This window comes from Taudactylus pleione, unplaced genomic scaffold (genome assembly GCF_031769625.1).
Source record: "Taudactylus pleione unplaced genomic scaffold, aTauple2 ptg000156l, whole genome shotgun sequence".
Classification (NCBI taxonomy): Eukaryota; Metazoa; Chordata; class Amphibia; order Anura; family Myobatrachidae; genus Taudactylus; species Taudactylus pleione.
In genome coordinates this window covers 15820409-15846785 of record NW_028284558.1, presented here as the reverse complement: position 1 = coordinate 15846785, position 26377 = coordinate 15820409, and the positions used below count along the sequence as shown (strand labels likewise).

The 26377-nt window shown below is 39.1% G+C and overlaps 1 protein-coding gene across 1 annotated transcript in view; it reads right to left on the bottom strand.

The window, feature by feature from the left end:
- THSD7B (thrombospondin type 1 domain containing 7B) overlaps nt 1–26377 on the bottom strand; it is a 651631-nt gene that overhangs the window by 211183 nt on the left and 414071 nt on the right. The window contains exon 13 of the mRNA XM_088474863.1: nt 4779–4973. Within this exon, the coding sequence (XP_088330989.1) occupies nt 4779–4973 (195 nt within the window). The remainder of the gene's footprint in view (nt 1–4778; nt 4974–26377) is intronic.

The window sequence follows — 26377 nt, the reverse complement described above, 5'->3', positions numbered from 1 at the left end:
GGATGTGCCTGTTTGGGTTCCTTAGAACCATGTGCCATCCATTTTCTCCTGATTGAGACTTGCCTCCCTTTGCACGGACAGGTGGCCGCTCCTTCCCCTTTGCCGGCTATGTTGTATCTTTGGCCATTATCCTCTTGTTCCCCAATGTTGTGTCTATTGTGCCGCGCAGTTGCGGTGGGTCCGATAGCGTGTGTATTGTTAAGAGAGCATGGACGCTATATGCCTCTCTTCCTCCTGGCATGTGTGTCCGGTCTCCAACGTATTTTGGCTTCCGCCTTTGTCAAGGAGAACTGTAAAGTATGTTACAAAATACTTGTACAATTGTATAAGCTCACCTAGGGATCTATTTATCATCCCTTAATTATCATTTTCACCTACTTTTGTATAAATGAAGTATCAGGACTATTCATTATAAAGGTAACACAGAAGATATCGCAGATATCTCCTGCTTACCTTTCAGCACCGGTCTGTCCTGCTGTCATACACTAGTATGGGGACCAAATTCATCAAGCTCTGAAAATACAATATTTTGGAACTTCACTGTGGGAACATTATCCATCTTTCACTGCTACTAAACTAGAGGTGAAAGGATTTGCTGGGACAGCTGATCTTCGGATGACTTGCCCTGCAAGACAGAATGTTAATTATCGGGGCCCCCTTACACTGTATTTGAATAGCTTTAATTTTTCTTCAGATAAAACAGTTGTGAAGTACTATGTAGTGTTAATTATCCTTAATGAATTAATTCGATTGTAGGTCCCCTGTATGCAAAAAAGGTCAGAAAACAGAAACTGCAATGCTATTGTGAAATAATAAAAGTGAATAAGTTTATAAAGTGTGATATGCTCATCTTGTGGCTTTGTACACAAGCAGTTCAAGTTTCTTTTTTCTTTTCCTAATAAGATTATTTCACTTAATTCCGGAGTTAAGTCACAGCATAAAGTCGAATTTCAAGCTTCTTTAAATGTCTTTATTCTCCAGAGATGGTGGAAATCTTCATAAACCAGCCTTATGCATTTCTTGTTTCATGTAACATGCCTCATCAGATAATGGTGGTTTATAAAGATTGAGTCTTACTTCAAGTGTAGTATGTGCATGATTCCAATTGGTTAGATAACCCAAGTCAAACATCATATGATTACCTCAAGATAGGCTAATCATCCTTAACTTCAGTCTATTAGCATATTATTGCTGTCTTTCATAAAGTGTTACAAAATTAGAATTCATCAAATTTTATGTAAATAACATATGATAAATGCACAGACACCCATTCCTAATAAAAAATGTATCCCTGATTTACAAAGTTTGAATGTAGAATTGATTTACAAAGAACTACACTACAGCTCATTACTTTCAGTTTCAACACACCTCCAGATTTGTTGATCCTCTGTAAAGGATGAAATTGATACGTGTGTATTGCACAAAAATGAGGCCACCTGCTGTGACTTGTGGGTGCGGCATTCCCTGCGAAACCAGGCCCCCTAAACTCGGGGACACACCCCACTAACTACGAGATCACACCCCCTAATTTATGGCATGTGACTGTGCCATGCACAAAGGTCCCTCTTCTTAAGGTAAAGAAGATGGGAGTTATGGTAATAGCCGTATAATGTCTAATCCCTAAAAATAAATAAATTACACCTGCAAGGTCACGAGGTGCTCGTAGTGATATCAGATACATGCCCAATGTTGTTTTGAAACCAGTTAGTCAAAACATATACAGTGGAAGAATTCCGGTGCTTGCCTTGTATTGTGATACTGTGAACACTTGTGAAAATGTGTAAAGTGGTCTTGTAAATGGCTCCCAGGAAGAAGTTATCAATCGAAAAGCGATCTACCATAGTCACTTTGAGAAATGCAGGGCATAGTTTGAGTGAAATTTCTTGCCTGGAGAAGGTTTTCTCTTGGCAGTGTGCAGTTCAAGAGATACGTTGTGAACAACAGTGTAAGTGATCACTCACGAGCTGGACAACCTTGAGTGAACACAAAACAGTTGGGCAAATTTATCAGAGTGTGTTCCAAAAGAGACAGATTCCAAACAGCTCGTCAGAACCGTGCTGCTCTGTGGAAATGAGGAAGAAAAGCGTGTTAATCACGACTGTCAAACACCGTCTTGTAGCCGGTGACTTGAAGGTACTGTATGAGTTGCAGCCCAAAAACCATTGCTTAGGCCCATAAATAAAATGAGACTATTGTGGGCAAAAAAGCACAGGAGCTGGATGGACCACTAGTCAGTGGAAGAAGGTCATTTTCACAGACGAATCGAAGTTTGAGGTGTTTGAGTCCAAGAAATGCAAGTTTGATCATCGTGCGACAGGTGAGCTCATGTTTACTGCTTGCACTCAGTCCACAGCCATGTATGGAGGAGGTTCCATTATGGTCAGGGGATGTTTTGGAGGTGGTGTGGCTGGTGACTTCGTAAAAATCAAAGGAATCATAGCGTCATGCCATCCCTTCTGGCACCCATCTTATTGGTTGTGGTTTCACACTACAGCAAGATAACGACTCAAAACACAGTCAAAACAATGACAACAAGTGCTGAAGAACATGGTTTGGCAAACCAAGAGTCCTGATTGCAATCCAGTTGAACTCCTTTGGGAACATCTGGACAGTGTGTTCAATATATTCAAGTAATGAGCCAAAATCACCTTTGGGAGTTGCTACAAGGCAAATGGGCTACAATCAGAGCTGAAACTTCAGACAAGGTGACCGACAGAATGCCTTACGTTTGCACTGCTGTGATCGCCGCTAAGGGTGAATACTTTCCTGAGAGAAAAATTTAAGGAAATCAAACTCAATTTATTTGTAAATAATGTGTATGAGCACAAACCATGTTTACTTGCCTAAAATAATTATATATGCATGCTGAACTAGCTTCTTTTGTTCATTACTTTCTGAAAAATCGACAATTTGGGTGGTGTATTGAAATTGATGAGCTGTAGTGTAAAACAAACTACAGTATATCAAATATATTAATGAAATATTACAGACACTGTAGAAGAGGATGCATGCAGTCTGACTTAGGTTTAAGGTCACATGAGGATCAGGTCCTGTAGCCACTTCAACACAGGAATGGCTCCCATGCAAATTTTGATCTGTTGAAATTTTTTATGTTTCCTTCTATCTATTAAGCACAATTAAAGTAACAGCATGAGCAGGAAACAACAGCTGCATCTCAGAAGGATGTTAAGTACAGTTAGATTGTAATCCATCAGCTTTTATAATGCGGAGCTCTAATACACCAAAACAAAGGTTTTTTGAGAAGTCCATCAAATTATCAGACTAATGAAATAACTGATCTCCCACATGGTGTGTTATGAGAGTCCATTTCATAGTCATTGGTAATGCTGTGCTATATACACACCAACAAATCACAGTCCCTGTGGTGTGTTTAACAGTTCTCAACATCAATGAATGTTTGAATGGAGCAATTGAAGGATCTATTTATTATAGACCTGCAGTAATTATTATTCTGTATTGCCGCTGCAGGGAAACAGAATGTTGTACTTCCAGTATATATGATTCCAGGGCTGCTCTGATCCCAAATGCCAGGTAAATCTAACACCAACCTGAGATGCATCAGGCCCTTAGGGCCAAATGTAATAGGGTGAGCGTTTAGAAAATGTGAGAGTTTAGCAGTAACCTCTCACATTGGTCGAGTTTTATCTTCAACATGGGAAAACATCTGAATGAGATTTTAAGTCATGAGAGTTTTTAGAGTCTGAAAAATAAGCGAGTTTGCTCTGTTGCTTTGTTCTCGGACTCTATTACATTGGCCGAGTTTAAAAAGTGTGAGAAAACTCTCACATTTCCTAAACTTTCACCCTATTACATTTGGCCATTAGTGTTTACTACAGTATAATCCCAAATCAATTATTGGGTCTATTCATAAAGCTGAGATAAACCAAATCTCCAGCGACAATGCTGGTGGGATGCTCTGTCTCCGCCCTTCACAATTTAAGAAGGCAAACCGCAGAGAAATCAGTTGTTTCTACTGCAGTACTTCATTGTCTGATGTTTACCACAGTCGCCACATACGGTACAGGGATGGTGGCCTTAGTCATTTTACAACAGTAGCACATGTTCCTTTATGTCTACATGGGTGTATATGTACATTCAACACGGTTCTGAGTATGCACAGAGCGATTTCATGCAACGGGCAAGATTTACTAAGTGGCGGGTTTTTAAACCCCCGGCGCATTGGTGACGGTTTGACAGCGGGTTCTAAAGCCCAGGGGTTTGGTGGTGGTTTCTAAATTACAGCCCTGTTATATTCTATTCTAAAATTTGTTTTGATGGCGGTTTTGCAGTGGTTTTGCAGTGGTTTTGGCCTTAGTAAATCTGCAGATAGCAAAACCACCGCCAAACCGCCACCAAACCGCCGGGGTTCAGAGGCTGCCACTTAGTAAATTTTGCCCATGGTCTGCTATATCGAATGGTGAGAAAAAAAACTATGCCTCAGCCCCTAAGCATTCTTTCCTGATACACTAACTATTAATTGCCAAACCTACTGGTGACAGTGTACCATGTAGAGTTCCATGATGGCACATCTCAAAATCCTGTAGCAGAAACAATACCTGGAAAAGGTGACATGTACTGAGTAGAATCAGCTCAGTCTGATGTAAAATAAACACTATCCAGCACATTGCAGTAAGGGAGGATTTTTCTAGCCATAATATAATGCTGCCCATTTATACTATGTACAAATTAGTTTGCCCTAAAGATCTCTATTCACATATATTTGTCATTTTATTTCTAGGAGGTGAAATAACATTTACCAGTGAGATGCCTCCTCCTGATCCTGGATGAAACACAGTCTGCGAAGCATGAGGTAAACTGGGTCCAAGGGGTAAATGTGCAGTCGTCCTTGCAGGGGATGTTACACTCCTGTGCTAAGGGTGGGACTGGTCCAGCCCATCGGAGACATTGAGTCACCTCTGTAGGGCGGTCATCAGCAGTAACACAGATTATATCTGTAAAACAAGAAACAATAGATTCAGACTTTATTGTTAATGTGCATTTTACTAGGGTTCAAGCACCTTGTTTAGCTTATATTCTTATCTCATCTGTGGTTCTACAGTTCTGATCTGGGTTGGGCTACAGAAACCTATAACCAGTTAGATCATCGGAATGGTCACAGCAGCACATAGTATATCAGAAGATGGTTTGACTAATGTGTGAGGCAGTGATCTGTCCATGGATTGTGATGGCCATGCTGCATATGAAAGAGGTAACATTATAATGTGAGGAGGGAATATAGTGACAGTAAGTGGGATGTAAGAAACTCAAAGTTCGATTGTGGAAGCTTCAGAGTCAAGAAATGAGAGATGTGTTAGCGAGTACAGGGCTGCATGTGACAGTGGTCAGTGGCAAGATGAAAAAACATAGCTTGGTATTTAAATAGCAGAAGGAGTAGCGTCCCCACCAGCACAGAGTAACAATGTGGGATCCAGGGCTGGCGCTACCATTAGGCAGCTGCTTAAGGGCGCCAGGCCTCTGGAGGGCGCCGGAGAGTCCACCTAACATAAAAAAGAAGGATGTCTCTCAGAAACATCCTTCTTGTACATGGTGCTGGCAGGGCCAGATACTGGTAGGGCGGCCGCCAGGGTCTCCCTCACACAGAGATTGTCACCAGGATGGTGCAGTTCTGGGACCATAAGCCCCCATTTGCCAGCGGTACCTGTTCCCGGCAGCATTGTGGATGTTATGTAATGAGGTTGCAACGCTGCCACAATCTGAACTGGAGGAGCCGGCTGCCGAAACACAGCACTGCAGAATGTTAAGTCAGTGGAGGTGGAGCAGACAAAGGCGAGGAATGGAGGAGCACAGCGCAAGACAAGAGGATGGCCTGAGGTTAAGTGAACAAGAGGAGAGAAAACTGGGGGGAGCAGGGGCAGCAGAGTGAATCTTTGCCTAATGGCACTTGAAAACCTAGCATCGGCCCTGGTGGGGTCCCTGTCAAATTAGTGCATTGAAGGTTGCTGTGTCATACACCCAGCTTAATATTTCTATATAGTGACAATTGAACAATTCCGTTATCCGGCATTGTCTGCTGGATCAACTTCCGAGCAATAACACAGGAAATTTTATCACAGGAATAATAAAATAAATGCTAAAATATGGTAGTCAAATAACACATTTGTTTTTAGTTTTTTAAATAAAAATCAGTATTAACAATTTTTACCTTCACCTGTGTTGCTTTATGTTAATTGTAAAATGCATCTGATGCTGAAATACTGTATTTAAACCCCTTTGCATGAGGAGAAATATACTGTGAATAACGCTGGCATGCAGAAAATCATACACACACTATATATATATTTTTTTTCATCTCCATAGTAACTTGTTAAATGTATCAGATCGATGTACATTAAAGAATCAAAAGACTTTGCCCCGCACTTTAAAATAACCTTTTAAGAGAGGATTTACGAGCTGACGCTTGTAGGAAGTCAGCCACCTCACGCTGTGCACTGAAAAATACTTTAAATGGAGAGAGATCTGTCATTTCTGCAGACTGTGACTCTTAATAAGTGACATCCCTCACAGCATGGTAGGGACTGCTAACGTTCGCTACTGTAGCATCTGAAATAAATGACAATACCTTTTCTTTTTAGGAACACGCTATGCCATGCCTCTAGGCACCATCTGTATAGATAAGACAGTGTCTGTGAGTCTACTAGGAGTCTGACAGATAAATAAATGTTTTTAGAGCAGGGCTTCTCTAAACTCCTGGTAATCTTTCTATTGCACGGCCGTAACTAGGGATGTGTGAGCATTGCCACCGTATAGAGTGCAGGTCTCTGTGGGCAGCACCATCGCGACCCTTGCTTCTGGCACGCAGGGTGCCTGGAATGGCACGCTGCCCCCAGGATCACTGCTATAGTGACGCCCGATGCATCCTTTGGATGCTCCAGACAGACCCCCCGCAATCTGAATAGCTGATTGGGGCATTCTCAGGATGCTTCGGTCAGTGCTGCACTTACTGGTGCTGGTGCGTAATGACGTCATGTGTGCGGCATCATTACACCATCCGCTTAGGGGGTGGGGCCCGCATAAGGCGCAGTTGAGCCCTGTTACTGCACTGCTCTATTGTATTATGTGTACTTTTTAGTTTTTACTTCTATTTCTCATTCTGAATTATTTAGAGATGAAGTTATATAAATAATATGCTTTTTGTAAGACTTTAGTGTAATCAGACTTATCAGCACCTCCATAGAAACTATTCTGTGATTATTTTTACAAGTGAATACATTATGGTCTTTGGAGAGTACTATTGTCCCCTGACTACAAGTGAAAGTGCTCATTAATTATTGCATGTCAAACACAACACCAGGGGACAGTCAGCCTTAGAAAATAGAGCATTAATACAGTTTATTTGCCTGAGGAGTATATTATTCTGAAATGTGTAACAAGAGAACACTACTGCATGTCTGATTCACCCACGTATTTATGGATAATAGTGGTGTCTTAACCCACATTTGCTTTATTAGACTTCCTGCTTTATTAGCAACTCTCCAACTGAAAGAAGAGAGATTACCTTTACATTGTAGCGCAGGAAGTGGGAAAATTCTGAATTGTGAGTGTCCCTGAAGTAAATCCCCACAATAATGCTAGCAGCCTATGCTCACCCAACGTAGTCTTGCTTATTGCCTCACTTCTACTCTTAGCTATTGCTAACAGTTGGCTAGAGTCACAGAGCAAAATAGCCACCCTACACACTTCATGAATGCTCACTTCATTAATAGTAATACTCTGGAACTAAAACCAATGTATAACAACCGCTTTTCCCTTAAAACTGGATTTACTTACTAGTACTTGGATGCAATCATGGCTTATCAAGGGTCACTGTGATTACCGAAGGATATATGGAACACAGAAATCAGGTCTACTGTAATACTAAAACAAATACAAAGGTGGCGGTTTGATGGCGGTTTGACAGCGGGTTCTATTCTGTTCTAAACCCCGGGGGTTTGGTGGCGGTTTTGCAGCAGTTTCTAAATGACAGCCCATGTTCTATTCTATTCTAAAATGTGTTTTGACTGCGGTTTGGCAGTGGTTTTTCTATCTGCAGATTTACTAAAGCCAAAACCGCTGCAAAACTGCCGTCAAAACACATTTTAGAATAGAATAGAACAGGGCTATTATTTAGAAACTGCTGCAAAACCGCCACCAAACACCCGGGGTTTAGAACAGAAAAGAACCCACCGTCAAACCGCCACCAAACCACCGGGGTTTAGAACCCGCCGCTTAGTAAATTTTGCCCTCAAAATCAGTGGCAAGGATCAGCAACTCTTAAAAACGCCATCAGACCTATATAATAAAAAAATAGTTGTGATGTTTCCGTACTCTCATGAGGGCAGAAAAATGAAAAAGTATAAATGAATTATGGTCAGTAGTAATAGATTGGTGTTAATTTCACTCCAGTCCACCATGAACTTTTCCAAGCGATCTGCAAATGATCACACCTAGGAGGAGATTAATTTTGTGGACAGGTGCAAGTACCAAAAAGTGAGAGTGCACAATGAAATGCGCCTCACAGACAAATAGGTGCAAATGTGCAAATTAAAAAAGTATATTTTACTATCTAGTCAATTTGTTTTTGTGCCCTTATTCTGAGATCCGTTTAACAATAATTGGATACATTTCTCATTAAAAGAAGAGTTGTCTAATACTGTAACAATTCGTTATCTATGAGCGCAATTAGGTGATCATAACTGAGTTTTGGTGCAGAAAGAATTAGAACGTTTGAAGCCTAAAAGTACGTTATAGATATTTACTTGTAGCAAGAATGTAATGATTAAAGGAGAAGTTCTACTTTGAATGCTCTTCAAAAAAGCAGAAGAAAGTCTGAAAAGTTATAAAAAAAAATGTAATTTACAAAAATAACATTGCATTATCAAGAAACAGATGTTGAGAACCCTGGGAAAAATTTTATATACACAAGTTCACTATTTTTAAATCAATTAAAGTGTGAAAAGAAAATCAATGATTATTTAAGCTGGTGGTAGAATTATATATTTAATTTATAAACATGGCCTAAGGGGAGATGGAGTTGGACCATGGAGCTTCATTGTGATGAAGACTGGATGGGGAGTGGCAGACAGATCAAGGTGGACCCAAAAGTTATTGTTAACCTTGGCTCCTTTCCAAGGTCAACAATTACCTTCTTATAGCCAAATCCACTTCTTTTTTCTCATCCACTTTTCCACCCACTCACTTCTCAATCCTATCTACCTGACTTCTTTCCCTTTCACTACATTCAAACTGCCCTCGTCAAGGTCAACAATGCCCCCTCTTTGCTACCTTCAACTCCCTCCTCTCCACATCCTCATTTTCCTAACCCTCTACCCTTTCTACCCTTGATTTTGCCACCCACTTGTCTACCAAACTTGAAGTCAATACACTTCTCTCCACTTTCCTTCTCCTTCTCCCCCTCCACTATACTCCATCACTTGCTTTCCCACCATTTCAGCACTACTTCCTGAAGATGTGGACTGTAGATCCGAGAAATGAGTTACGCAATCTGGTAAAAGCGAAATATTCCTGTAATCCAACATTGTTTTTGGACCTTAATGCCCCATCTTCAGGGAACAACAAAGAGAACAAAACAAGGCTTACCTTAAGTAGCACCCATAAAAGTGAACATGCGCTGATCGCCCCAACTCCATCTGCAGCATTTACTGACTCAAACCAGAAGCCCAGTAAATGCCACAAAGGGAACTGGAGGCGATCCGCACATGCTGTTCTATGGGTGCTACTTAAGGTAAGCCTTGTTTTGTTCTCTTTGTTGTTCCCTGAAGAAAGCAGCACAACAGAATCTGCGGAAAGGTACATTTTATTAACTATGTGTGCACGGTGTGTGGTGTGGGCCCCCCTGGACCCAGGGGCCTGTGTGCACTGCACATCTTGCACCCATTATAAAGATGCCTATGCTCCCATGACTCCTGCTAACTTCAGCAAGTCGCCCTACCCTTGCCCCTGTTTGGTACTAATGCTATGGTCTACCACTGTACATTGTACCTATGCTCTGATACCCTATTACTGTGAAATGTTTTCTATGCTTACCATGTATGGTGCTGTGCAAGCTTTCTTCTCAGGATAGAAGTGATAACACAGGAATATGCGGACTGTACACGTCTCGTCAGCAATTCATGAATATATGCATGCTTATGTATATCACTATTACTTTTATTGCAATTAAGAATGTATAGAAATAATTGACAATATATAAATTAGTTGTGTGAGTTGCAGAAGACCGTATTTTCTCAAATGGCTTCAGCCTAGAGCAGATAGGGCCCTGTCTATCCACTTTAAAGTAGGCAAATCCTGTGTATGATGCAGCAGCCATCTTGTTTAGTGGTTAGCAATAAGAATTGTAGCTATAAAATTTCAGTATTTAGCGTGTACAGATGAGGATGCAGCAAGTCTCAGATTTTATAAATAAAAACAATTAAATCAGATAGCCTTGGTCTGCAAGAAGGCTAAATGAGAACAGAAAGAGAAGATAACAAATTATATTGTCAATATTTTGGTTAGGACATATAAACAATTAGGGTCTAGTACATATGAATATTAAATAAATTAATATTCGCCATTTTTGGGTTAACTGGAGATATAGCCAAAAAGTATAGTATATAGTATAGTATAAAACTCATGAAAGAGGGGGGGGAGCAGTCGGGGAGCATTCAGAGGAAGGAGGAGGGAGCACACAACGAGGGTGCTGGGTGTGGGTGCCGTACGTATGTATGAAATTGGCTGACCGGTATACTGCTTCTAATATAACCTTTTGTTGTAACTCTGCATTAGCAAAATACATGTATAATTATGCTGTTTTTAAGTAAAAGCATTGTCATTTATTTTAGAATCTGTATTGGTGTGAACTATTTCATTTCTTCTTATAACAAGTAAGGTTTATAAACAAATCTAGAACACATTGCGTTATCAATTTTGGAAGCCCAAGCGAGATACACCAGTTAACGCCTGCTATAGGTGAGGGAGGGAGGGAGAGAGTGAGTTATTTTTCTCATAAAATTATTTTAATTTTTTTTATTATTATTACTAAACGTGCAGTATAGTTTTTTCCTCCTCTTTCTCCCTCAGTCTTTGAATAGTGGTAAGTTAACTGTGCTGTACTAGTGTTTTGGATTTATTTATTCTTGTTAGAAGTTTTTTCCCCGTTATTTTAATAGTATGGTAATAAGTGTAGTTTTTCAGCCAGTTACAAAATGGCGCTGGGAGCAGAAGATTCTCCCCTCCTTCTCAGTCTGGGCAATACGCCAAGTAGATACGGAAAGTAAATGGTATCTGCTGTGTTTTTTTTTCTTCCCATGCACTGAAATATGTTAAAGAGTAAAATATTGGCAGTCTTTAAATTTGCAAGTTAAGTGATTGTCTTTGCATTATTCTTTTTGTTGAGATATTGATTTCTGAAATTATTAATAATAAAAAAAAAACCTGATTAGGTGGTTAAAGTAGATGTGTTTTAATTGTGTGTATTTTGCTGTGTTAGATTTAGCAGATAGTTTGATTAACATAGATCAGTTTCTGCTGATGTGTTATGATATATTGTAAACTTGAGGTGTTTATTCCAGAATTTGAAATATTGTTTAAGATTTGTGTCAGATACATGTTTTAGGTAATAGGCATTGGGGACATAGGTATTTTTAGATTTTCTTTATTGTCTTTTCTGAAAGGTGTGTGTAGAGAGACGTGAATCTGTTTATGTGGAAGTTGCAGGGGTAATATTATAGACAAAGAAGAGAAGTCCACGGCCGTGGCTAGATAGTGTAAAATCGATCTGCAGATATATATTTTTTTTAAAAACAAGAAAATATTGATGTGAAAGTGCTAAATCTGATAACGAAGGGCAAATAAGCACAGTATAGGTACAAATCTCTTAACGAGGTCAGATTGTACATGAGAGGTGTTTGACCTGATAATGAAAAGACAGGTAAACACGATTAGGGTAGTTTTTTTAGGTTTTTATTTTGACAGACGTGTCACAATCTTGTGAAAAAAAAAGAGTTAGTCTCATTTGTTTTTTTAAAGGGCAGCATTGTCTAAGTATTTGTATGGGATTGAAGATAGTTCATGTAAGTGATATAGCGGGTATGAGCTAGTGATTTGAATGTGCAGAGGTTGATTGTAGCCTGCAATATGCTACAGAGTACAGGGGAATGGCACGTGAAGCACCTGGATGATAATGATTGTTTGGATGAAGGTGAGAAGGAATTGGTTTGGTGAAACGGTTAATGGAACCAGGGTAGTTTACCACAATTTGTATGGAATCCCACTAACATGTTTAGACTTTAGAAAGAATTAATGTTCCTCACTGCAAGTGTTAAAACTTCTTTGAGGCGCTGAAAGAAAGAGTGTTCCCATTTCAAGATCAAGAGATTGGCTATTTGAGAAAAAAACTGAGTTTTATTTTTGCAGCAGAGAGAAAAAAAAAGAGAAAGACATTTCTTGTGTATGGCATTGAGTGAGTTGCCATGGGGTTAACCAAGTTATTTTAAAAAAAATAGTTTAGAGCTTGGTAGCCAGGAATGAGATTAGCGTAATGTGGGATCTAGGAATAATAATTAAAAAAAATGCATATGTGATTAGAAATGACAAGTATGTATGCAATTATGAAAGATTTGTATGATGATGAGAGTGTAAAATTTATCTTTAAATGGTCACCAGAACCTTTACCAATGTCTGGCACATTTAATCTGTTTTAAGAAGCTTTTAAAGCAACAATTATTTTATCCAAATTGGCCAAATTTATTTCATCAAACAATTGTAATTTTTTACAGTGTAACAATAAGAAGCTACACAATGACACCTACAGTGTGGCATGGCAGTCAGCCAATGGCACCCCCAGTCTTCACATCTGAAGACCAGCTCTCTCCTCCTTCTTCCTCCCTCTGCTCTCCTTCCCCAAACCCCCTTACCTATCTCCTATAGAAATGTTGTTATTTCTCCTGTTTTGTCTTTTTATTCTGTTTAATTCAAGATGTGAACCTCAGAGACTGATGTCTCTGATGATAAAAATGCTGATGTAATGCCTGAGCTTATTGCTATATCTATGCTTATTCTAATCAACAATACCAATATTTGTATCTCACAGACTATTGTCTCTGAAGACGCTGATTTTATGTCTAAGCTTACTGTTATAGCTATGCCTGCTTATTCTAATCAACAATATGTTTATAACCATTCCCCAGAAGTGAATTGTTAGATCTGATTCAGCTGATGCAATTGATATGTATTACTGATATCTGTGTCCTTCCTGCAACTAATCTCACTATCATTAGCAGGTTTAGTGTGTCCTGGATACCTTGCAATTATCTAACCATTTATTGTTTGTGAGTACTTCACAGTTTCCTGATGAAGTGACCCGGATGTTGTCACAGAAATCTGTCATCATGTGCAGCATCATTCACAGTGCAAGAATTTGTGTCCAGATATAGTATCCCATGTGTTGTTAAAGGTGACAGGTACACATTTTACAGGGAAGGTATTCCAAGCAATGTGTCAATATATGGGTATATAAAAAAGTAAAATTGAATATGTAAACACTAACATTAAGTACAAAGTTAGCTAAGGTGGGTGTGGGGACTGCCATGAGTTGACTGGGGGCTTTTACCGCTGGTTTTGTATAGCATCCACACCACTCCAAAGCAGCCACTTAACCTGTGCCTTATGAGCTATTTTTTGGAAAACTGCCTATCCTCATTGTAAGTCCAGCAACAGATTTGTAACTGTCATATTGTCATATGATTTAACTATGGACTATGTTGTATAATTCTCACAGCATCTGAAGACTTTACAAAAAAAGCAAGGAAAGCTTATGAAGAGACTCCCAGAGGGACCTTGCCATGGAGTCCAGCCTAGAGACTATGTAATGGTGAGAAATTTCTTATGTTCTGGTTGTCTCATAGATCGATGGCAAGGCCTGTTCCAGGTTCTGCTAACAACCTCAATGTGGCTGAATAGGACAATTAGATTCACGCATCTCACTGCAAGAAGGTTTCCGACCCGGCGGTGACGTCAGTTATAGCAAAAGAAGACACAGATAAAGACAACGACTGTGATTTAAATTTAACAATCAATTTGATGATGGGCCTTATCAGACCCATAGCTCAGACCAAGATAAGGTCCACAGAATCGGGAACATTATTAGTAGTGTTCTGCGGATTGTGGACAAAGAAAAGGAAAGATGACTATTGGTGATCAAGTCTCTGTAGATCCATTATTTTTGTTGCATTTTTACATTTTTTATAGTGAATGAGAGCTGTCAAGGAATGGTGGCTAACGAGGACGGTGTGGAGAGTTATCCTAGGGGTACTGCCAGGGTCATAATGGTGGACTCCACTCTTATTTTAAAACCCATAATTATAAAGGATTGGGTATTAATCACATTAATAGCTATAAAAGATGCACACACTCATTTTTACTACTGATACTCCCAGGTATAGGTACGGATCAGAGGAAGGTCAAAAGACCAAGATGGAAAATTCTTAATAGCCCATATGTAAAAATAATTAGAAGGTTTAAAAAAAGAAATACATTAAAGTAATAAAATAAAGGTAAATAAGAACTTATACTGGTACTGGGTATAAGATGTATCTGGTGAAATATTGGAAAAGAAGAGCCATTACAGTAAGGCAAAGGTGTAAAGGTTTGTCTCACAATTCCAAGGTGTATATGTAAATACTGTGGTTTAAATTCAGAGAAAAGGGGTATACAATGGTGCAAAGACAGCAACTGTATACAAACAAACTGACACTTCTTCCCTTAACACTTATCATGAGCTCATAAGAGGAACAATAAAGTTGATTGTTGGTTATGTAGTCACCATGTCATTCAGGGAATGTTGTGCTAATGTCTATCTCATTGCACTTAAATCAAACAACACTTCACTCACTATGTGTAACTCACACACTTGAACCTTATAATATCACAGGTTCCCTATGTTTAAAATTAACAAGGTACCCAAGGTATGATCAGGTCAACATCATATGTATTAACAAAAAGGTACAGGAGTTGAAGGTACTTATTTGGGAACCAGTATTTGTAACACAATCTTACAAAGAGAACCTTTCAGAATTAAACTTGGTTGGGGATCTTTTAGAAATCAATAAATACACAAAATCTAATAATGAAGTATGCGTGAGTGCATTAATAATAACAGAAAGAATGTAGGGGTACAATAAAACATACAGTCATCATATAGCAGAATGTGACAAGCAAGAAGAAAGCGTGGATGAAAATAGTGCCCGTTGTAATGTTCCGTATGATGTTTTTTTCTAAACACATTGTCTAATAAACCATGGACACTACCACAGGGGTTATATTATATTATATGTGTGGGCATAGGGCTATAAATGGTTACCAGTGAATTCTTTTGAAATGGGTCTTATAAGACTATTGCTACTTAATACAAAGATAACACAATAGAAAAATCTAAAAGAAACCTATAAAATATAGAGATACAAATGGTATATGAAAAGTACAAGCACCTCGTTACACTGTCCCAAAGTTACAAAGTTGAGTTAGGATTTGGTAACATAATAACATTTGGTATATGGAGAATAACTATAAATTAAAGAATGGTACAGGAATTTAATAGAATTAATAAACAATATCACAGACATTGTGGTAAGAGAGTTTCAAGCAATAAAACACTGAATTAAATGCAGCACACACTACCTTACAGGTGCAACTTCAGGATATTGTGTCACATTACAAACAGTATATGAGTTAAAGTATCATACATACATCACAAATACTTCTGATGCAGAAGAAATCAAATAAAGGTTAAATGAAGTTTAAAAATGAATTTGTGGAACAAATAAACATGATGGTGCGATTCCCGACAGCTGGTTCACCTGGTCGAACCCCAGTACCTGGTTCGCATGGGTTGGAAATTGGTTAAGCAATATGATGCACATATTGGGAAGGTTAATATTTTTTTGTCATGATAATGTTGTTGATTTTCTATATATTAGTGAAATGCTTCAAGAAGATGTTCCAATGCATTAAGAAGAAATGAGATGATGCAATTTATGAGAGAGATGAACTTTCTTCTGAGTTATGTTCAGAATGTTCAGAGGATGGACTAATAACACAGGAATATGCAGACTGTACACGTCTCGTCAGCAACTCATGAATATATGCATGCTTATGTATATCACTATTACTTTTATTGCAATTAAGAATGTATAGAAATAATTGACAATATATGAATTAGTTGTGTGAGTTGCAGAAGACCGTATTTGTCGAATGGCTTCAGCCTAGAGCGGATAGGGCCTTGTCTATCCCCTTTAAAGTGGGCAAATCCTGTGTCTGATGCAGCAGCCATCTTGTTTAGTGGTTAGCAATAAGAATTGTAGCTTTAAAATGTCAGTATTTAGCGTGTACAGATGAGGAGGCAGCAAGTCTCAGATTTTATAAATAAAAAGAGTTAAATCAGATAGCCTTGGTCTGCAAGAAACAGGAGCTGAAGGCTAAATGAGAACAGAAAGAGAAGATAAATTATATTGTCAACATTTTTGTTAGGTCATATAAACAATTAGGGTCTAGTACATATGAATATTAAATAAATTAATATTCGCCATTTTTGGGTTAACTGGAGATATAGCCAAAAAGTATAGTATAAAGCTCATGAGAGAAAGAGGGAGGGGGAGCAGTCGGGAAGCATTCAGAGGAAGGAGAAGGTAGCACACAATGAGGGTGCTGGGTGTGGGTGCCGTACATATGTATGAAATTGGCTGACCGGTATGCTGCACTGGGTGTCACAAATTTATTTTACAAATATTCCCTACTGCTGCTAATTAACCTTTTGTTGTAACTCTGCATTGGCAAAATACATGTATAATTACACTGTCTTTAAGTAACAGCATTGTCATTTATTTTAGAATCTGTATTGGTGTGAATTATTTAATTTCTTCTTATAACAAGTAAGGATTATAAATAAATCTAGAACACATCGCGTTATCAGAAGTATTATTTATTTGAATAGAATTGAAGAAGAATATTTCTTCATTTATTAATGGTTTTACAGATATCAGTTTACACAGTAGTTAAAAAAAAAAAGATTCCAGTGGGATTGGTTATCAAAATACTACAAATCAGCTCTGATCAGCCCATTTATAACTTTGAGAAGTTCTGTGAGGTCAGCTTGTCTTGTTTATGCAGCAACTGGTCTCTACTTTTTAGTAATCTAAAATCTTGCTACACAATTCCCCGCACAAGCAGTCACATAGATTAATAGCCTTCATGAAAATGGGAAACTAACAGACTCCCTTGTTGGGATTAGTGTTGCAACAGCCATTACAAAAATATTGAGTTTGCACAGCAGAGATATGAAGCGCATCTCCTTTCAGTCTGCAAAAATAATTCACTGATGTCAAAAGCTGTATATATATTTACTGTGGTGCACTGAACGTTTTGCTGGTTTTTTTTTTTTTTACTTATCATTATAATTTATTTTACCAGCTTTAAAACACTTACTTTATGGAATATTTTAGAAAAAAATTATCTAGTGAATAAAAGAACTGTGCTAACGCAGTAAATATATTAATAAAAAAATAAATGGTTGTAACTGTAAAAGTCATCCATTCTGCATTCCACTCAGCTGCGACACCCCTTGAGGATAAATGCTAAAAACAGTCTCCCAGGATTCATATCCATACAGGTAAAGACTGAGTCATCGGTACTATAACTGTGGTCTGTAAGAAGGAGATAGACTCCAATAGTTACAATTGTACTTTGAGAATTGCAATTATGGATAATCAGCATTATTGAAATACTGTATATAACACATTGTACCATCCCAGCAACTTCAAACTAATTCTTACACAGTAAACAAAGAGCCTGATAAACGGGTTACCATACTAACTCTAGAAGCCTATAATAATAAATATTCACATGTGTTAGGTAATACAGATTTTCATATTAGACATAGACCATGACCCTAATTTTGATTATGAGGCTTAAACCCAGTTTGCAATAATGTACTGTATATAAGGAGATATTTCTACATTTATGAGTTACATTCTTTTGTATGTACTGACAAACATAGGATTTTGGTATTCCATCAGCTGTCCAAGATTCATAAAATCTACCATCTCTCCCTCCCCGAGAGAACAACTCCAGTTCTCAAGTACCCCCAACAGGTCATGTTTTCAGGATTTCTATCTGTGGAAACAGGTGAGAGAAGTACTGACACAACAAAATAGATGAACTCACCTGTGCATGACCAAAAGAAATCTACAAACATGACTTGCTGGGGGAACTTGAGGACTGGAGTTGAGAACCACTAAATTAGGGGATTATAGCTGGCCATACACCAGACCAACTCTCCTCCAACCATCCAACTAGTTGGTTGGTTGGAATGAAAGTCTGGGAGCAAATGACAATCAGCAATTTGCTCCCAAACATCAGAAAACACGAAAAAGGTCATACAGGCAAGCTGGATAAATCTATTTGATTTAAAACAACAGCTTTCATTTTTTTTTCCGGTGTTTGGGAGCAAATAGCTGATTGTGATTTGCTCCCATGCATTACCAGATTTTCATTCCAACTAACCAAATACAGTAGTTGGATGGTTGGAGGAAAGTTGGTCCACTGTATGGCCAGCTTAAGCCCTTGGCTTCCAACTAATCGAAATCCCTTGATTCTTTTCTAAAACCTCTAGTCCTCATTCTTTTCTAATAAGCCCTAAGGTTGTTGTTATCCTATGTGAGAGTATTAAATGTGAACATGGCTAGCTATTGGTAAATCATGAAATCCCTTTATACTGCAATTACCCATGAAAATTGCCTACATGTTTGTTAATTGATATATGGACACCTTAGTATTTCTGTTTCTTAAATTTCTATTTTATTGCCATTCCTATAATTTATCCTCCACAGCAATTATTTTATATATGATAATTTACTATACAGGCACCATGGGGTTCCAGCCTAGCAAATGTAAACATGGGGTTTTGAGAACATGAATTCATTTAGGACCATGTTTTTCAGACATACAGTACATGGTATTGTAAAATATACAGTATACTGTATTGGTGATATTCTATTTATTGTTCAATGTATATGGAAGGGGGTATACCCTTCATTTATTGCATATTTGGATATTAACCTTTAACATTTCCTTCATATATACTATCAACTGAGAACATGTTGTTGGGGGTTTTTTTGCAATTGAGTTGAGTTGATGGTACTAAGGACCTCATTCAGACCCGCTCGCTAGCGCTGTGTGCTCGCAAGCGGCCCGATGGTTTGTGTACACACATGGGCACGCTTCGTTCTGCTCGCCCAGCAAAGACAGCCCAGTGAAATGAGTGAAAGAGGACGTTTGTGGGTGGTAACAGGGGCAGGCCACTAATAACGGGGGTGTGAAGGTGCAAACGCAGGCGTGCCTCGGTGTTTCAACGCCGTTTTTAAGGCATGCATAATTAACGGGCAGCATCATAGTACACGTCACATGCCTGTTTTTTACACTGAAGTCCTCACAGTGCTTGTGGCAGGGTTAGCTAGCTTCCGATGGTGCTCGATGTACCAATGTTTTAATACACTTCCTGGAGATGACGTGTGCTAGTGGGTGTCTCAACATACGCTAATGGGTGTCTGCATACACAGAGCGATCGCTCGCACAGCCAAAGTGGGCGTGCTTATGCCTTGGTGAGCGATCGCTTCCCATGTCGTCACCTTGACAAATTTGCATACGCTGGATGCGAGCGATCACATCTAGCGAGTGGGTCTGCATCAGGTCCTAAGGTCAACCTACTTACTAGCACTTACTTCCAAAAGGTAGCTGCTAATACATACAGTACATACTGGTGAACAATGGACAAAACAGAATCATGAATTTCCAATGTAAATAATTTAAAAATATTATAATAAACAGGTTGACTTTGATTGATGATGCAAGGAAAAGGGTTATGATCTAGATTTTTAAAATCCTGTTAAGCAATCAGTAGATACTATAGAGCAAGACTGACTTTTTCTTAACATAACACACTGGTTGAGAATAACATTCACTTTTGAGAATTTCTGAAGAAAAACTGAGATATTTGTTTATTGGTGACTTTAAAATAAAAATGATTTTATATACAGTAGGTCTCTGACTCTTAAGAACAATATATCCCCATATATCCCTTATAAAAACATGTTAAATTGCAATTAATTATGGATGTACTGTTTCACAGCAATACATTATACACACTCAGAATCCCTGCACCATCACCACAACAGCCCCTATTCCACACACACACATGAGCCCACCATCCAACAACAGTCAGCCATCTGTCCACCAGCGCACACATAGAACTTGCCCCCCCAACAGTGTGCTCTTTTCCCCCTCATCTCACAGACAGAACCCCCACCACAATAGTCTGCCCCCAATTCGAGGCACCTCCCAACAGCCAGCCTTCTGTCCCCCCAAACCACACACAAAGGCCCTTCCTTAATGACCTGTCCTCTGTTTGTGCAATGCGCATGCATGCTGTTGTTAAAGAAATGGTCAGACAGAAAAGAGTTGTGTCACACAAAACCAGGGAAATTAGAAAGAAAACAGTGAGAGAAAGAGAGAGCAAAGAAGGGGAGAGAGAAAAATAAGGGGACACGAGAAAAAATGAGGGAAGACAAAAGAAAGGGGGAAAGAGAAAGAAGAGGGGAGAAAGAGAAGGATAGTGAGAGAAAGATGGGGGGAAAGAAATTGGGAGATTAAGGGAAAAGAGGGAAAGAAAGATAGGAAAGTGGAGGAAGACCCCAGCAATGTCAGGCATAACAGCTAGCTACCCAGCGAATTAGAGGTCCAGAACAATAGTGATAATATTGGGGACATTCTATCCTATATATATATATACTATCCTCTCACTGACCTAAGCAATTGGATTCTGGAGACTTATGAAGAAGGAAACACCTTTGAAATGTGTAGCTGGCCTTGATTATTACTTGGTTAATCTGGTCTGAACACAGGTGGACAACCAACTGCTAAATGTTTCAATTTACCTGATTATTCGGAATCGGTATGAAATCGATTCCCGGCAACGCCTGGCCGACCACAGCAGAGTTCCCGTCAGCGGAAGCTCGACAGCGCTGGAAATCCCGATCGTCGATAGGTAAGTATTGACTAACCTAACCTAACCCCCCCTGGGAGGGTTAGGCACCCCCCAAGTCCTCCGGGGGGTGCCTAACCCTAAGCCCCCCCCCGGGGGTGCCTAACCCTCCCAGGGGGGGTGCCTAACCCTAAGTCCCCCCTGGGTGCCCTAAACCTAACCCTCCACCCTGCAGCTGTCCGCTCGTGGCGCCCGGCATCCCTTCGATCGGGATGCCAAGCGCCAGTCTCCCGGCGTCGTGGAAATGTCAGGCGTCTACATCTAGATGCCCGGCATTTCACCCTCGCTGGGTTATGACAGTCGGGAAGCCAGCTGCCGGTATTAAGGCAGCCGGCTTCCCGATTTTATACCGATTATTCATCTATGTGCATTTCCTAGTGTATCCTTGCTGTAATAAAAACTTTCACCTATGATAGTCTAACTCCATCATACAGTGCCTCTGTTATATATCCTATTATTGAATATTTAACATTTCAGTAGTTTTTTTCCTAAACAAGGATTTATTTATTTTAAATAGACTAATGAGGAAGATTTCAACTATGCACTTGTTTAAGTTATGTCGCGTATCTGCGCTTCACAAAGCAATGGATTGTTCCAGTGTAGGTGGCTACAGTAGATGGTGAAGGTGCAGATTACTTGGAAGTTTGCTAGTGAATCATCTTCTCTACATTTTAAACATATATAAATAACTCCACAGTTACCTTCTAGTAATTGTGTGGAGACAATAATATATCTGTTTCAGAAATGCTTGCATGCTGTGTACAGGCAACTAATACTGTAAATAAAATGTAAAACAGTACATCAGGTTCAATAGGCAAAAAGAAGGAAAATTTTATAGCTTCCCTTTTATCATTTTCCTTACTTTTTACAAAAGATTACTGTAAAAATGTGCATACTTAAATGGAATTAATTTGCAGGCTGATCACATGATGCTCAAATCCTATCATGTGACATCTTCCTTCTCAGAGGTGCCACCGGGTGTGGTGAGACCCAGTGCGGCTCCTTCAGACCCGTTGTGAGCTGAAGGAGTGCTCTCAAACGGCGGCATGGCCTTGTGCCTATGAGGCCATGACCCTTGGTTTTGTGCTGTTTCGGGGTCACACCCCTTGTTGTCATCACACTGAGGGCTTGTCCAATGCTCTAGGAGCTGCTGGGAAGCCACCAGCCTTTCCAGACACAAGGGTGTGTGGAACGGGGCATGCATCATCCATCACCTGTGCTCGGTTACACCATAAAAAGAGGTAACTCCAGAAAGCTGAGCAGCTCTGCTATAATGGTGTCAACCCCCCAGATGGTGTCACTCAGTGCAGCCCACAACCCCCGCATCCCCCTAGTGATGCTACTGCTCTTGCTAGTAATCTCAGTACATATTGTGATTTTGCAAAATATATTTAGTCCCTCTAAAATAAAATGTATGTATGAAAGTTCCATGTAACATTTCCCGAAGAAAAACATGATAGCTTTGATATTCTGAATATTTGAGAAAATTTTTTTATAATGTATAAATGACAAGAACATTTCATGGTAAAATAAGTTTTATGCATATTATGTTGATTGCTTCTATTCGTTATAGCTGTAACAAGTCCTCAGCAGGTTCTCTACAAGGTGAAGTAATTCATTTTAAAATTGTATTTTAATGCCATGTTTGTGAATAACTTGCTTGATGGTAACAGATATTACTGCACTTACACTCCAAGATAAAAATAAAATAAAACAAATGCAGCGAGTGCGAAGGTCTCAGTTTACTGGAAATCAAGATCTGTGGGATTAAAATTATACTTAATGTGCACTTAGCACACTGACAAGCAACTCTAGAAACTACACTATATTGTGCGAGACTTGCTTTTGCTGTATAAAATTTTTAAAACATTTTCACTTAATACAATAGGGAACTGATTTTTGAATACGTACTGTATATCAGTTACTACTTATCAGAATTTATAATGCATAATTTAATTTAAAAAAAAGTAAAAAAACCTCTCAAAGTAGAAAACATCACATTAACCTGTTGATATGTAAATTTAAGAAATGAATGTGTAATAATCAATACTATATTGTAAAAAATTATAAAAAAAATATTTATCCAGACTTTATTCACACAAATGTATCCTCCACAAAAAAATAATCAATAAAGTAATTTTAGGGTTAGGGTAAGTATTACCAACTTGGCTAAATAATTGATTACCAAATTCAAATAGATCTCAGTTACCTGTTGATATCTAAATTAAATAGCTAAGTATGTAATAATCATTAATATATTGTAAGAGATTACAATAAATATATTTATCCACACTTCATTCACACACGTGTATCCTCCACAAAAAATCACCTAGAAAGTAATTTTAGGGTTAGGGTAGGTATGACCAACTTGGCTGATTAATTGATTAACTGGTGAATCCCCCCTCCTATAAATCATTTAAGACACAGCTTCAATATTTTTTAGACTCATAACTTAAGCATCTTAGGATATATTTAATGTTTTAATCTCTATCAGAGAGCCTGGGACGCTCTGGGTGCTGTGTAAAAAAATGTCCTGAGCAAAACTGGATAATTACAGGTAGCCTGACCCTAATATGGGTGAAGAATATATATATGCATATATGAACTCCATGAGCATTATTCCTCTCCAGCCTTCAGTTGACCAAACCCTGGAACCCACACCAGCTGTCAAGTGAAATTTCTGCTGTGCCTGATCCTGCTCATTTGATAACAGCCTATTGCTGTGCATGCTGACATTTACCCATTCAGAGGGCATAATCAGTCATCCTCCAGAAAATTAAGGAATCATACACACATGCAAACTGATTGGCTTGTAAAGTTGGTTGAAGTTCTGTACTTCTCTGTGAAATTCTGAGTTTTGGAAAGTAGATCTAATTTGTTGTGCTTTCAATGTAATGTGATGGCTTGTAACAAGAAAAGACACCAGAAAACTATGCCCCAATTGCCTTGGAGCATGCCTCCTGCCCGAACACCTGAGCTGCAAAAGGCTAACTTAATAGGAAGTTGCTAAGGGCTAAGAGCAGACCCCCTGATTACCAGATTTGTCACTGCAGGCTGCATCACTATGGGTGGCCAGAAGTCAAGTGGATGGCCCTTAACTCAAGGACCTATGTGCACTGCCCACCCAGGGCAGATATGTCAGTGTACTGTACCTTGCATATTGTGTTTTGTATATTGTGACTAAAATGCATATTAGAGCAAAAATCTAAGATGCACGGAAAAACAAGCGCGCTAAAAGGTCTGTTTGGCACGACTGCGGCAGTAGTATATGAGGAGACATCTGTAGTTTGGATTGTGTTACTGACACGTTCAAGACGATGCTCAAAAAGTAATTTTCTTGCAAAATCAGTCTGCTTTATTAGTCAAGATGGCAGATGACAGGACATAAATAATTTCCCCTTTGCTATCCCTAACAGTTCTCCTCTCTCTTAGATAGGCCAGCTTGTCCAGCATTGATAGCCGCACCTGCAGGGAAAATCACCTGTGTAAAGTAAACCCTTCGCTCCACCACAGCTCTATGCTAACTGGCTGGTTTTCGCTTCCATGAATCTGACAACTCCAACCTTTCCTAAATAAAGCTGACTAGCCCATGTATTCTGTTTGACTTGTCTGCATGCATCCCCACCCTGAGACCTGCCAGCAGCAGTGAAAGCAGACTCTTCTCTAAACGTACAGTATGCAGTCGCGATACCAACGGTCTAAATGCTGATCATCGGATTCCAGACTGTCTAATCCCGGCAAGGGTCTAATGACAGGCGTGGAAATCCTGACGCCTGTCATTTTACCTACGCCGGCAGCCCGAAGCCCGGTATCCCGATCGAACGTAAGCCGGGCGCGTACAGTCGCAGGGGGGGAGGGTTAGGTTAGGGGTTCCTGGGGGGGACTTAGGGTTAGGCACCCCCCCTGGGAGGGTTAGGATTAGGCTAGGGGAAGGGGGAGTTAGGGTAAGGCACACCCCCAGGAGACTTACAGGGGGGGTTAGGGTTAGGCACTTGGGGGGGAGGTTAGGGATAGGCACCCCTAAGAGAGGGTTAGTTTAGTGAATAGGAAAATATTTACCTGCCGGGATTAGAACTGCTGGTCTTCCAGCGTCGGTATGAGAACCGCTGGACATGCGTCCCCGATCCCCATACAGTATGTGGTAAGTCCTTTAATTTGCCACAGGATAATCGGATAATCAGTTTGGTCGGATAATTGGACATGCATTAAACTATGTATATATGTTGTTTCTCTTTACATTTTAGCTATTATGAGCTAAAATACCATCAAATATTATTTTTGGTTCCCCTAGATTGTGTTTGGATAATTGCCATTTGAATATTTAGCATTCTACGATAATTAGAAGAACTACTGGCACAATAAAGTCCCACATTTATTGCTATACATTTTATCAGTTATATCACATATTTTATCCAAACACTGTTGAAAGAATAAAATATATTTTCTAAGATGAGAAACCATATTTCTTTTATGAATATTTTATGAAAAAACAATCAATTTGTTATAAATAATAATTACATAATTCTCTCTTCTACTGACAAAATGACAACAAATCCCTGCGGGCAGTCGTGTCGACCAGTCTCAGTTTTTTTGTTTTTACTTTTCATGGTTTGCAACGAATAAAAGGCTGCATATAAATGACTCAGTATTGAATCAGTAAAACTTTGTGGATGCCTAAGGTTTTCTGACTATACTAATTAGCAGTGACTTTCACAGTCAGATTATATGGAGCAACAGAAGATCTGTAAAACTGTAAAACATAAATGACCGGGGCACCGACTTTGATGCAACTATGATTAATTGAGCTCAGTTTCATGAATCTTGCCTGTAATGCATTTGCCTACCTTGTATCACAGAAGGATTTATATGAAAGGTAATGATTTTGAGGATATGCAAATTTCAGAGATGTTTACTAAATTGGTAGGACTCCCAGCCTTATTTATCGTTATATGATTGGGAAGCTGGACAGCAGCAGGTTGTACTGAAGGAAGAGGGCACTGTCACTGAGTGTAAACATTTTAATTGGTGCAAGTATTACACTGATGCAGAATGTGTGCCACATAAACTGGCATATTATATTGACATATTGATGCTTGGCATGGGGTTAGTGAGGGATTCAATTTGATTAGATTTTTTTTTTTGCAGTTTGAGTAAACCACATACAACAGAGGGAGAGACTGGCAGGTCTCCTCTACACACTAACATTATTAAGGCCACACTAGACAATATTTTGAATGATTTGGCCAATTCCGATGCATCGTAACA